This window comes from Cetorhinus maximus, chromosome 4 (genome assembly GCF_964194155.1).
Source record: "Cetorhinus maximus chromosome 4, sCetMax3.hap1.1, whole genome shotgun sequence".
NCBI lineage: Eukaryota > Metazoa > Chordata > Chondrichthyes > Lamniformes > Cetorhinidae > Cetorhinus > Cetorhinus maximus.
The window spans coordinates 91,561,588-91,576,664 of NC_135882.1; the positions used below are offsets into that span (position 1 = coordinate 91,561,588).

Genomic DNA, 15,077 nt, shown 5'->3' on the forward strand with positions numbered 1-15,077 from the left:
GGTATATTACACAATTGTGTTAGCCTGCCAATACCTGGTTCATCAGCCTTTGGAAGGTGGATGGGGCATTCCTTAACCCAAATGGCATTACTCAGCATTGAAATAAACTAGCTGGTGTGATGAAAGCTGAGATCTCTTTAGCTCTGATGGTTAGGGGAAATTGCCAGTATCCTTTTAACCAATCTATCTATGTGATGTAAGTAGAGGAGCCATGGACGACGAAGTCGAGTCATAGATGATTTGAGAAATTCAGCTTCAACCACTGTACCTTATAAGAAAGAATAGACACTGCTGCCCCTGTACCCAGCTTAAAATTGGGTTTCATGGCCATTGACTATGATACCTGCGCTCCAATAGGTCTCCTCAGATGCTACAACTTCACCCAAGAAAAGTACTTTGCGATCCCCTGTACCTTTTATCTCCTGGATACTGCTTGATCTGATTAATCTCCCTTCGAATTTTGGAGTATGGTGCTTTCTGTCACGGCATACCACTTTAAAATGGCCCCTTCAGGAATGACACCACATGACAGCCTTCTTGTGTCACAATGGGAGCACCGGATAATGACGGCGACTGCCCTCTCCTTGTTCTGGGTCTGCTTTTTAGTGGGTGCACTGGTACCTCTATTGTTTACAAACTGGGCTGACTGCGGTCTCTCTCCACAGATTTCTCCATCACCCTGGATTAAAATTTAGTTTTGCTTCCAAAGCTCAGTCTGTCTCACGAATTGAACTGCCTTGGATAATGTTAGATCTTCTCTGGACTGCAGAAAGTCTGATGAGGCTTCATCAAGGACACCCATGAGTTTCTCCTTTCCAGCCCCATATTCACAACTATCAGCCAAACAATACAGGTCATTCATGAAAAAATCAATCCTTCCTCCGGATTTCTGAGAGCACGTGTTATTTTTTAAAATTCATTTACAGGATGTGGGCATCGCTGGCTGGGCCAGCATTTATTTCCTATTCCTAATTGCTCTTGAGAAGATGGTGGTGAGCTGCCTTCTTGAACCACTGCAGTCCCTGTGGTGTAGGTACACCCACAGTGCTGTTAGGGAGGGAGTTCCAGGATTTTGAATCAGCAACAGTGAAGGAACGGCGATATATTTCCAAGTCAGGATGGTGAGTGGCTTGAAGGGGAACTTCCAGGTGGTGGTGTTCCTATGTGACTGCTGCCCTTGTTCTTCTAGATGGTAGTGGTTGTGGGTTTGAAAGGTGCTGTCTAAGAAGCCTTGGTGAGTTCCTGTAGTGCATCTTGTAGAAGGTACACACTGCTGCCACTGTGTGTCATTAGCAGAGGGAGTGGATGGTTATGGATGGGGTGCCAATCAAGCAGGCTGCTTTGTTCTGGATGTTGCTGAGCTTCTTGAGTGTTGTTGGAGTTGTACTCATCCAAGCAAGTGGAGAGTATACAAACACACTCCTGACTTACGATCTGTAGATGGTGGACACGCTTTGGGGAGTCAGGAGGTGAGTTATTAGTTGCAGGATTCCTAACCTTTACCCCGCTCTTGTAGCCACATTATTTATATGGCTAGTCCAGTTCAGTTTCTGGTCAATGGTAATCCCCGGGATGTTGATAGTGGGGGATTCAGTAATGGTAATGCCATTGAATGTCAAGGGGCGATGGTTAGATTTTCTGAAATACGAATCGAAGGCCTTAATAACCTTCTCATAGGTTTCTTTTGTCCTCATTAACACCCTGTCTTACTAGAATGTCATCTGCACTGCTGCAGATGGAATAGACAAGTGTACTGATCTGTTCTTTATCAGGCTTCTGTGTTAACCTTGAAGTGGTCCTATACCCATTGAACCGGCAATGCCAGTTTTTCCAGAGTGCTGCTTGATTGGTCCTTCCACGTGGTCAAAGAAGTTGGGTAGATGTAGGACTTTTTAATGATTTTCCATGTTACTTTAATGACCTGTCTGGGACTCAGTTTGTACTTTTCCTTCTGATTCTTTGCCAAGGTCATTCCTTGCTGCTATATTCTCGATGGCTTTCGCTTTTCTGCCACTGGCAGTTTTATCTGGGATACCTGCAAATTGGTTACTTTACCGCTGTCACCATGAAGTATCATCAGAAACAGCCCCAGGGTGTGTTTGACAGAGACCACTGGAAGCAAGGGAACTGGAACTTCAAAACATTTATTAACTATATACAACTGTGTACAGGGATAAATAAGCATGAATCTCCTTCCATAAGCATCTTTCCCTGAGTTCTAGAGACACATGATCTGATATCACTATTAGCTATTAGAATGATAACTTCTGTGCCTTTATTCCACAACACCCACCCTTGGTTGAATACCAGTGGCAGTGGGATGAGACCCTTAAGCACCATTAAAACCCACTTAAGAGCCTCAATTGACTCCGGGGAAGGAAGTCCATCCACGAGCTTTCCTGCCCCTGACTTAATTGGGGCAGTGGCAGAAAGGCAGTGGGGTCCCCACCCAGCCCATTACCACCCGATTAAATGCCACCCACCTCCCTCGGGAGACAGCATTAAATTCCACCCACTGTATATATCTGTAGCTTGGTGAGGAAGCAGTAATATAAGATGCGGAATGTCCAGATTTGCACGAAGTGTGGTAGCGGGCGGGAAAAACGACGTTTTACCCACCAGCTGCAATTGTGGCTTCTCACGCCATATAGTGGCAATCCCACCGCATTAATTATGCATTCCCAGGAAACACACCATTTCAATAGTGGGAGGGCTCCGGTTCACCTGCCATGCCGTCACCTCGCTGCTTCATCACGCTGGGTGCCACATTTAAAGTATAGCCACGCACACCCCTCTCAGTGCTTCCAGCCCAGGACGGCTGCAAAGAAGACATGGCCCTGAAAGGCAAGAAGGTTGTAGCCCCAGGTTTAGTGACACATCCCTCAGCCTTCTTTTGGATGCTGTGGAGGCCCGCCGTGATGCCTTCTACCCCAGCTCTGGCTGCAAGAGGAGCAGCAACATTCCCACTCTGGATGGATAGGCAATGGCAGTGGTGATCAGTGCCAATGCTGCACAGAAGAGGTTGGCTTTCCAATGCAGATGGAGGATGAATGAGCTCATCTGTGCCGCCAGGTTAAGGCAACCATCTCATCACTCTAAACTCACACACTCAAGCCCATCACACATTCACTGGCATCTCACTCACTGCCAGTTCAAAGGATATCACCACCCATTCTCACACACATATCCTCACATGTCCATCTGGCCTTATCTTCTCTGGAGGCTGCCTCCTCAACCTTCACCATCTTGAGGCCACTTGCACAGATCAATATGTCCCCCCACACACACCCTGAAATACCCTCCTTGCCCAGTACAACCCTCGCCCTGCAGCCTCTTCCCTTGTCTGAGGCCATTTCTCCCTCTTCCCCAAGCAAGCCCAAGCCCTGCAGCCATTGAAAAGCCACCCATGCCTTATGGCTGGTCTGGTAGGTACAGCTTCCCCTGAGCCACCCTAAAAGTGATGTGGTGATGTCTCTGAAGCCTGGCGCTGATGACTGAGTGCTGTCTGAAGCAAGGTAGGCAAACAAATCTTGAAGTCCCCAGCAAAGTGCGGCCTGCCAAGTGCAAGCCTTATATATGCTGTTGTGAATCACATCAGCGTAGATCCAGCGTGGGGGGGATGAATCCGGGGGGGTTGGGAATATAGTGATATGCAGATGTATTATAATGAGGTTCCCGAAGTCTGACGGCGGGAAACACGGCCTGTCATTGGCGGGCAGAGCAGTTGATCGCAAACTGGTTTCCCAATGTTGTGAAACTGATTTTTGGCCTTCTCTCTGTACTGTCTGCTCATGTCGCCGAATCCGCCCGACATCAGTGGGCACGGAAAATTCCACCCAAGGCTTTTTTTATTCATTTATAGGATGTGAACATCGCTGGCTAGGCCAGCATTTATTGCCCATCCCTAAATGCCCTTGAGAAGGTGGTGGTGAGCTGCCTTTTTAAATCGTTACATTGCATGTGGTGTTGGCACACCCATATAAGGTAGTATGAGAGAAATCTTGAGAGTTAAAGCCACTCCCAAGATTTGGCATAAGTGAAGTTACTCTGTTGAATCAGACAGATTTCACTTATATTAAGGAGCACATAATTAGCCATTACTGATACTTAAAAATACATGACAGGTCCACTAGGCAGCTCTGCTTAGCCTGTTTGTATACATATTTTTGGCAGACAAATTGATATAGGATTAAAGGAGGCACAAGCCTCTCAGGCTATGATTCTCTGTACAACATAATAGTATTCTAGAACAATACCACTTGAAATTAGTTCATCTGGTTGTCATTATTTATTAGTGCCCACAAACAAGAGTGGATTTCAGTTTTGTCACTTGCAATCTGACAGTCACAATGGGCAGGATTTTTCAGTCGGCGGTGGGGGCGGGGCCGACATGATGATGCGTAAAATGACATGCGATGATGTCGGGCGTGCGTCCCCAAGTCATCGCGCAGTCCCGTGATATTTCGTTCGGCGGGTGCACGCCGGAGTCGGCTGCATGCCTGCTGATATGTAAACGGCCTATTAAGGCCATTAAGGAACTGAGCAAGATAATTGTTAACTTATGGTTGGCGGTTAGGTGAAAAAGCCAAGCGGCCTTCGCGTTTTTTAGGAAACTTCATCCACGAGCAGCATGAGGTTTCCTAAAGCTTTTATTAATTAAATAAAAACATTTTCATAAAGATAAAAGCATGTCCCATTTCATGTGACACAGTCACATGAGGGGATATGTTTAAATAAATTTTTGAACTTTTTATTCACTATTTACAATCGTAATTCAATCTCCCTGAGGCAGCTCCGTGTCTCAGAAAGATTGAAGCACTCTTTCGCGTGCATGCATGCAAAAGAGTGCTGGCCTCGACTCTCTCTCCTCCCCCTGCCTGCACAGGTAGCGCTGAGCGCTACGGCTCGCGTATTATGCTGGACGGGCCTTTATTGGCCCACCCGGGTAAAACGGCAGTGGGGAGCCGATCGTGGGTGGCGATTGGCTCCCCCCCCGCTCCCACCGAGCCTGCCCGCCGCCTGAAAAATTCAGGCCAATGTGATAATAATAACCGAGTTTGACTCTAACTTGAGATACTTTTTCTCAAATTCAAATCAATTATTAGAATAAAATCACTTTGCAGGTGGGAATTAGGCAAGTGACATAGTAATGAGGCCTGGCAGTTAAAATCCATGTAGCCTCATACTGCTGTGAGCAGCTGAGATACAAACTGACACCAGTGTTTTCCAATTAACTAACCTAGCTCTTTGGAGCAATTTTAACCTAACCCAGCTGCCAAGGAACTGACAGAATCAGGTGCAATGCTTGTTTTATATCTCACCAATTGACATCAATGGAGAGTGATAATGGACAAGGTGTAAATCCTGTGTTCCAACCAATCCCAAAGGTTTCCTAAGAGCAAAATACTGCGGATGCTGGAAATCTGAAACAAAAACAGAAAATGCTAGAAAAACTCAGCAGGCCTAACAGCATCTGTGGGGAGAAAAAAAAAGAGTTAATGTTTCGAGTCCTTATGACTCTTCTTCAGAGCTCTGAAGAAGTGTCATATGGACTCGAAATGTTAACTTTTCTTTCTCTGCATAGATGCTGTTAGACCTGCTGAGTTTTTCCAGCATTTTCTGTTTTTGTCCCAAAGGTTTCCTGCCCAGCAAGTTAGGTTGGAGATTCCCCCTGTGACTCTGAATTTAGTAAATATGCCTGCTAGCACCCCCCTCCTTGCACAGCTATAACAAACTATTCACCTGAATAGAATCCATTTCCTTCTTCATTTTAAAGCTCTCAATCATACACAAGTGAAGTTTGCATTTATCCAATGAAGAAAGAGTCCCAGTTTCTGAATCTATATTGATAACCAAGACTTGGTATCATTTTAGTAGCTCTATTTTGGATTCTCCAGGTTCCTATTATGTGCCAGAATCAAACCCAGGGGCAGTATTCTAGTTGTGACTGAAACAAGGTCTTGTACTGAGTAAGTATTGTATTTTTGGTTTTGTATAACACTGTCCTAGCTTTACATCCTTAGACTACATTATTCACTTTGTCTATAATCTTGCAGCATTGGTTATGAACCTTCAGGGTTTCATGAACCACAACCTCCCCAAAGTCCCTCTGTTGCTTCACAGCCTTAAGATGGTAACCTTATGGAGAATTTACTGCCCTCCCCTAATGTGAGTTTGGAGGCATGGGGGCATTTAATTGGGTGGGTGGGTGCCAGGTGGGGATCCTGCTGCCTTCCCACCTCTGCCCCAATCAAGCCTGGGGCAGGAAGGCTTGTAGATGGCTTTTCTGCCACGCTGCCAATAGAGGGTCTTAAGTGAGCTGTTATGATCCACAACTTATGATTACCACTGGACAAGCCTGATCCCAGGGTGGAACTCAGCTTGGTAGGTTATAGCTTTTAATTGTTTGTTTAGATACTTGGGAGAGTGGTTACTGAACAGAATCACCGGAGTCAGCTAATGAACTTTTAACAAAAGCATAAATCACTCCTTCTTAAACAGTCCCTCAGGATTGAGAATGACTTACTTCTACTCTGGTTTGTGGGTTCTGAGATGGCTGATAAGTCTAATCCGTGACCTGCAGACTCTGTCACATGCAGGGCAGGTGGTGCTTGGAGGATCAGACAGATGAGTTGTTTGGATGTTCGTGTGCTCTCTCCCTTGCCTTTGCATTGTTTCTATGTGCTCCTGAGAACGTCTTTCGATGTGTTCAGTGCCTTCCCAAATAAACCTTCTCTATTTCCAATGTACTTTAGGAAATCTGCCATTTTTACCTGGTCTGGCTTACATGTGACTCCAGACCCACAACAATAGGGTTGACTCTTAACTGCCCTCTGAAATGGCCTAGCAAGCCATTAGTTCCAGGGCAATTAGGGATGGGCAACAAATGTTGGCTTTGCCAGTGATGCCCAATTCTCATAAAAGAATTTGAAAAATTTTGGTCGGTCACAAACCAGAGACTCCCATGAGCTGTTGAGATGTTTGATCTCTTCAAGGATGCTTTGAGGACAGGCCTAAAGCATTTCCACTGTCCTCCTGGGAGTCTCCTTCTGCAATTGAACTCGGAGTAGAACAGTTGCTTTGGGAGTCTGGTGTCAGGCATGTGAACAACATGTCCCAGACAGCAGAGCTGGTTTTGAATGATTAGTGTCTTAATGCTGGGCACACTAGATTGGCAATGGATACTGTTGTTGAACCACATTTCTTGCCACCAGATTTGGAGGATCTTGCAAAGGTACTGCTGGTGGTACTTCTTCAATACTTTGAGCTGCCTGCTGTAGGTTGTCCAAGTATCTGAAGTATATCGGAGCATGGTGATCACTGCTGTCCGGTAAACCATGATGTTAACCTCAGGTCTGAGATTTGGTCTTCAAATATCCTTTCCCTCAGTTGGCCAAAGGCTGAGCTGGCACATTGGAGGTGATGGTAAATTTTGTGATCGATGTCTTCCTTTGTCGAGAGGAGGCTCCCAAAATATAGAAAATGGTCCACATTTTCCAGGATCTCACCAGTGATCTTAATCAACAGGAAAGGTGTTCTGCTGTGGGAGCTGGTCGGAAGAGGACAGTTACAGCTCTTCTGTAGTCAGCAGCACCACCAGGGAGGCAGTGGCTGCTGCTGCTACCATGCCCATCAGGGGCCTTGGATTGAGGAGGGACCCTCGCACAGGTGAGTGATGGAGGGAAGGGGGATCGCAGGGTGGAGTTGTACAGGAAGGGTGTCCCCTATTCTCAATGCTGGGTCCCCCGATCAGGCACTGAGTGCCCTTGAGTGAGGGACAGCCCCAGAGCCCACAAGCAAACATGCCAGGATTTGCCTGTCGTGTTCCATGCAGGGCCAGCCTCAGGCCAGCCACTGAGGTGGTGCTAGGATGTGTCCCTTAAGATCGTGCCCAAAGCCTTCTATGAGATTGAAAAAGGCACTAACTACATGGTTTTCAAGGCCCATAGTTTCAACAGTACGGTATGGATGGCTATAGTAGTGTTACTGGCCTAGTAAATCAGAGGCCCGAACTAATCTGAATGTCCAAAAATGGCAGGAAGAGACCAACTAGTCCATCCAGCCAATCCCACTTAGTTGTGATCAGCATCCTTACCCCACCTGAAAACCATGTAATAAAAACCCAGGGGAAGAAAAATTCCTCTCCAGCCTCTTAGATTGATAGAAACTATTCTAGGAGATCACATGGGCCATGATTTGCCTCTTAGGATACATATCTCTTATATGAGATGATCTCCACCCCAACTGTTTGTTGTAACTGAAGCGCATTGCAATGTTTCTTAGACATCATCTGCCTATTTCCTCTTTCCAAAAGGACCTTTCAAAAGATCTAAAATGACCTTTAAGCAGGGTCAAAACTCAAAACTGCTCTCATTCTTAATGGCCGTCAACCATGTGTTCGATGTCTTTCGAAAAATACATCACTGTCATTTCAGAAACAGCTACACCTTGATCTGCTATAATAATACATGCTCCAGTCTAATTTCTCATTCAAGTCATACGCTTGTAGTTTGTGATTTATGATTTTAAAATTACTCACTATTGAATTTAAACTGCTTTCATTTGCAGCCTTTCAGGCAAAAGGACCAAGTATTTGTCCCTAATATCAATATTTATAAACCCTTAGGATGGAGGAAACAATTATCTGTAATCACACAGTGGGTGCAACTGAAGATCTAGGTCAGGAATCTGAAGTGACCCCAACTGCATTGGTTTGATTGAGTTGGATCAAGACCAAGCATTTGCTTTCAAAGCTGAGTACTTGCACTTGAAGATGAAATGTGCTGGTACTGTGCTATTTTTAGCTGCTCAGCTTCTTTCTGATGATTACATCACCACTAGCTGCACACTGCAGTCACAATACAGAAACAGCACAAAGAGCAAGTGACACTGGCCATATTTCCCAGTTGCCAAAGTGCCAGGAGAGGTGGTGGGGGTTAGATTTCCCCTGTGCATTATTGCAACACAATCCATAAAGATCACAATTGTAGTTATACTGTTCAAAGAAAATCTCCTCCCAGGTTACAAGTGCAGAATTTTGGAGCTTTTTTATTTCAAATAAACTGCAACATCTTGTTACATTTTCACTTTTGCAGCAAAAGTACTGGTGCTCTCCAGAAGAGGGGCTGATCAAGGTGAACAGCAGGAGAACACAGACATTAACAACTTTTGGTGTTTAGTCTCAATCAACCAGGTGAAAGCATTGTTAAAAGTCCAGGTAATTTTGGTGGTTTCTGCGTGGAGAATAACTGCTATACAACATTGAAAAATATCTTTGTCTCACCCTCCCCCGCCAAAAGTGAATTGTTTCTACTCGGTTACATTGTACTTAGCATGTGAAGAACAGATGTTTATGGATACTCTGTCAGACATGATTGGGACTTTGTAAAGAGGACAGCAACATTCCTGATAAAGGTAATTGACATGTAAAATTCCAGTAAGGGCAGCTTTTACCATTTTTGCTGTTCTTCAACAAACATGAGAGTAGATTAAAAGGCTTCCATTGATACACTTCAGAACCCCAACATGTCACTTACACAAGGCTATGGAATGCATGACCAGAGTTAGTGATTGAAGCAGAGATCCATGGCAGGAAATTTCCTTGGAGTTGACCTTGTTCTGCCCCCATAACTTTAACAGGAATGTGGTGGAAAACCCATTTATAAACATAAATTAGGTTTCCACCAGACCGGCTAGGGAGTGGGAGCAGCTCTGAGGAAATTCCAGGTACATGTCAACATTTAAGGATGGGTTAGACATGGTTGCAGGAAAGGGAAATGAAGCGATATAATAGAACAGAGTGAGCATGTGGGCTTAGCATTACTGCTCACAAGAAGGATAAACACCACCATGAACTGATTGGATCAAATGGCCTATTTCTGTGTTGTAATTATGACATAATTTTATATACCACAATCATGGCAAAACTCAGGTTTTAATCACTGGTCTTCTGTAAATGGATCATTCCTTACCTTGGAGTGCCTCTAAGCGATGGCTCTGAATAACGATGCACAGCTGCAGCACAAGCTGTGGAGCACTTTCCAAAAATGTCGCCAGCAGATGTAACATACTTACATCCGCATACTCATACACCATCTTCCAGTAAAAACGCCAGCGGTCTAGCTCCCCACTCCGACGGCTTCGAATGCCAAGGTATATAGTGTGCAAGTACCTTGAGAGAAAGAGAAAGTTAAAAATCATTATGGCACAAATTAGACAACAATCTAAAATGCAACTTCATATATGTGTGTGTGTATGGAGTTATGGGCGGGCGGCTGAAATTTAAAAAGATGCAGCTGATTAAAGCTGTACGGCAAAGAAGCAAAGAGCCGGAAAGTTTTCAAGTTTATTTTTTGTTTTTTCAAATATTTTATGGTATACAAAAGTTGCTGGTCAAAAACCAGTGACAGCCAAAATGGATGCAGAAGCAGGAATTGGAGTGCAGCAACTAAACAACCTTTTTGATAGTTGGCGAAGAGGACAGGCTGCTGCATGAGGTGGGTAGGAAAGTAGTTTCCCTGTTTCCACTCCAGGGCCTTCTCCCTACAGGACAGCAGAGTAGCATGCCTGGCAGAAGATGCAGGGGTCAATACTGTGTGCTTCACCAGCAAGACTTTAAAACAGATGCAGAAGAAAATGGCATAACCTAAGGAAATTGTTGCCTATTTACTGCTGAGTCTCTCACACAATCTTACAGCTCTTTCTCAGACTCCAAATGGGCACATATTCAAGCTGCAACTGACAGTTGAAACACAGAGTGGGTTTGTCGCTACGGGCAGGATTATTACTGATGGGACCTGCAGGGAGCATGTGGGTCAAAAAGTCATGGGGAACTTGCAATTTGGGATTCCGCCATAGATCAACTAGAAGCCCCAAGAAAAAGCCTGAAAGACTTAGAATTTGTCAGGTAATAGGAGCAGGATTTTCATGTGGACAGTTTCCTATGATGAAAGGTACATTTTTAAATTAATGCCTGCTAAGAGCTATAATTTAAATGTCAGTAATTTTTGTATTTATCTTAAAGTGCTATCCCCTGCGAATGAGTTTGTGTTGTTCAGCACTCCAAGCTGCATTCCTGGTACCCGTGTCATCTTCCTTGGAGGACGGCACTATTGTGCCAAGCAGTAGGTGGAGGAACAGGGGAAATAAATTATGGGTTTGAAGAATGGTGGTGCAGGAATAGGTAGAGGGCACTGGCTAGACAGTGAAATCTCCCTTTTATTGCAGGTGGCATGCAGATGGGAGATCAGGGATTCTGGCTTTGTGCGAGGGACACGGGAGTCAATGAGCTATCTATTTACAGTCATCAGACCTTTTGGCCTTACAGAGACAGGCTAATTTCACACTGTTGCATCTTCACAGTGGGTTCATATTTTGTGCATTACATGGTATAATGTTCCATCCCTTATCATTCTCCAACTTATCGTACGTATTGTCTTGGGAAACCCTTTAGTAATTAAAAATAAATAAAGAGCACTCCAGTGGTTCAATGGGTATGCAGCAATTTTCAGGAACACATACCAGACAGGTCCAGAATCTTTTGCTCAGTTCACCAATTTCAATCTAGGGAGCAGAAAGAAGAAATGTGTCCCCATGTTGGAAAATAGGCACAACTGCACAAAACTTAGGCTCATTGTGAGATCCTTGGCATCAAACAGCCTGTTCACTATCCAGGTGCCCACATCAGAAATGGGGACATTGTGCAAGGTGCTGCAGGACTGTGAATGGCTCTGGGATTGTACTCCAGCTACTAAAACAACAATTACTGCACTCAAAAATTACTCATTCTGCAAAATGCTTTGAAATGTTTTGATTATAGTGAGGTACTATATAAATATAAGTACTTCTTTATATAAGACATAGCTTTCAGTAAAAAAGAAATAAGGGAGATAGTTGAAAATTAAATAATAAAATTAGCTAACATTTTTGAGTGTAATTAGTTTCAAGACAGCCATAGGCATGAACCGTGGTCCTCCCACTGCGACACATTTTGTTAGATATTTAATACGTTATATCACTATTAATTGCGCATTTAATACCTGGTAATCCACTGAGGTTAATGGCTATCCTCAAGCTATAGCTTCAGGATAGCGACCTGTCCCAAGAAAAACAAACCACAGAAAACAGATGTAATCATGTACTTTGTCTGCCTCGTGTGTCTCTAGATGCGGGAAGTCTTCCATGTCTAAATAAGCATATTCAGGATTACAGTAGTGGTCTGATTCAAATGCTGATCAGTATAAAAGGTCTAAAAAGTGTTTTAAAATGATTTCTTCTGGCTTTCTGATCATTACTCCTCTTCCAAGGAACCTCATCAATCTGAACAAAAGAAAATAGCTGCCAGATGGTACATTGCAGGTATGTCCACTTTAATGCCTGGTCCTGGAGAAATTTAGTGCTAATCTCAGCACCTGAATCCCTGATATGTGCTCCCATTTGTGTGGAGCTGTGGACAGATAAGCTAATATATATAATTCATACCTATGTGTTATAGCTTTGGGCATTCTCAATCCCGATTGGTGTTAACAACTGTAATTCACACTAATTTTTACAACTCAGCATTGAATGGCATTAATTTCTGTCAGAAAGGATGCAAGTCTGTTTTTATTCATTCATGGTTGTGGGCTTCACTGGCTGGGCCAGCATTTATTGCCCATCCCTATTTGCCCTTGAGAAGGTGGTGGTGAGCTGCCTTCTTGAAATGCTGCAGTCCATGTGGTGTAGGTAGACCCACAGTCTGTTAGGAAAGGAGTTCCAGGATTTTAACCCAGCGACAGTGAAGGAACGGCGATATATTTCCAAGTCAGGGCGGTGAGTGACTTGGAAGGGAACTTCCAGGTGGTGGTGTTCCCATCTATTATCTGTTGCCCTTGTCCTTCTAAATTGTAGTGGCCGTGGGTTTAGAAGGTGCTGTCAAAGGAGCCTTTGTGCATTCCTGCAGTGCATCTTGTAGATGGTACACACTGCTGCTACTGTGCGTCGGTGGTGGGGGGAGTGAATGTTTGTATCTGTGGTGCCAATCAAGCGGGCTGCTTTGTCCTGGATGGTGTCAAGCTTCTTGAGCGTGTACTCATCCAGGCAAGTGAGGAGTATTCCATCACACTCCTGACTTGTGCCTTGTAGATGATGGACAGGCTTTGGGGAGTCAGGAGGTGGGTTACTCATCGCACGATTCCTAGCCTCTGACCTGCTCTTGTAGCAGCAGTATTTATATGGCTAGTCCAGTTCAGTTTCTCGTCAATGGTAATCCTCAGGATGTTGATAGTGGGGGATTCAGTGATGGGAATGCCATTGAACATCAAGGGGCAATGTTGGGATTCTCTCTTGTTGGAGATGGTCATTGCCTGACACTTGTGTGGTGTGAATGTTACTTGCCACTTGTCAGCCCAAGTCTGGATATTGTCCAGGTCTTGCTGCATTTGGACATGGACTGCTTCAGTATCTGAGGAGTTGCGAATGGTGCTGAACATTGTGCAATCATCAGCGAACATCCCACTTCTGACCTTTTGATGAAAGGAAGGTCATTGATGAAGCAGCTGAAGATGGTTGGGCCAAGGGCACTGCCCTTAGGGGAGGCAATGGCATAATGGTATTGTCGCTGAACTAGTAATCCAGAGACCCAGGGTAACGCTCTGGGGACCTGGGTTCGAATCGTGCCACAGCAGATGGTGGAATTTGAATTCAATAAAAATCTGGAACTAAAAGTCTGATGATGACCATGAAACCATTGTTGATTGTTGTAAGAACCCATCTGGTTCACTAATATCCTTTAGGGAAGGAAATCTATCATCCTTACCTAGTCTGGCCTACATGTGGCTCCAGACCCACAGCAATGTGGTTGACTCTTATATGCCCTCTGAAATGGCCTGGTTTAGTATGGATGCTGTTCTAAATATTGGGAAGACCAAAGCCATTGTCTTCAGTTCCCTAGGCGCTGACACCATCCTTCTCCATGGCAATTGGCTGAAGCTGAACTATGCACAACCTTGATGTCATATTTAACCTCAAGATGAGCTCTGACCACATATCCAAACCACCACTCAGATCAGCTCCATAACATGGCCTGCATCTGCCTGCCTCAGCTCCTCTGCTGTTGAAAAAAAACACCACCACCTGCAAGTTCCCCTCCAGGCCACACACCATCCTGACTTGGAACAATATCATTGTTCCTTCATTATTACTGGGGCAAAATCCTGGAATTCTCTCCCTAACAGCACTGTGGGTGTACCTACACCACATGGACTGCAGTGGTTCAGGAAGATGGCTCACCACTACCTTCTCAAGGGCAATTAGGATGGGCAACAAATGTTGGCCTAGCCAGCCACATAATGTGAAAGAATAAAAAAAACTCATCCATGCCTTTGTAACCTATAGACTTGACTATTCCAACACACAGCTAGTCAGCCTCCCACTTTCTAACTGCCATAAACTTGAGCTCATCCAAAACTCTGCTGCCCATCTCCAACTCACACTAAGTCTTGTTCACTCATCAACCCTGTGCAGGCTCCCAGTTAAGCAATGCTTCAATTATAACATTCTCAAACTTGTTTACAAATCTCTCCATGCCTCACCCCTCCCTATCTCAGCAATCCCTTCCAGCCCTACAACCCCTTTGAGATCTAGGGCTCTGTCAATTCTGGTCTCTTGAGAATCCCCAATTTTAATCTCTGCACCATAGGCAGCTGTGTCTTCAGCTGCCTAGACCTAAGCTGTGGAATTCCCTCCCTAATTCTTTTGGTCTTTCTACCTCTCTTTCCTCCTCTATGTTGCTCCTTAAAATCTACCCCTTTGACAAGCTTTAGGTTACCTGCCCTAATATCTTCTTATGTCATCTCATTTTGTTTGAGATGCTCGTGTGAAGCATCCTGGGAGGTTTTACTTTGTTAAAGGCTCTATATGAATACAAGTTATTTGTGTTCTAAGGCTGAGTTTGAAGCATGGTGTTAGAGTAGAGGCAATGGTGCTCTACTTGGTGCTATAGTAAACCTGATTTGCTCATTGCTGATACTGGATGTTAAGTTTGGAGTACCAATCCATGCCCAGGTACTGACATCTTTCATCCAATGAGGAATGCTTTT

At 44.5% G+C, this 15,077-nt stretch overlaps 1 protein-coding gene across 2 annotated transcripts in view; it reads right to left on the reverse strand.

Annotated features, from left to right (window-relative positions):
- xkr4 (XK related 4) overlaps positions 1–15,077 on the reverse strand; it is a 339,928-nt gene that overhangs the window by 79,675 nt on the left and 245,176 nt on the right. For both annotated transcript variants that reach the window (XM_078540508.1, XM_078540507.1), the window contains exon 2: positions 9,972–10,171. In XM_078540508.1, the coding sequence (XP_078396634.1) occupies positions 9,972–10,171 (200 nt within the window). The remainder of the gene's footprint in view (positions 1–9,971; positions 10,172–15,077) is intronic.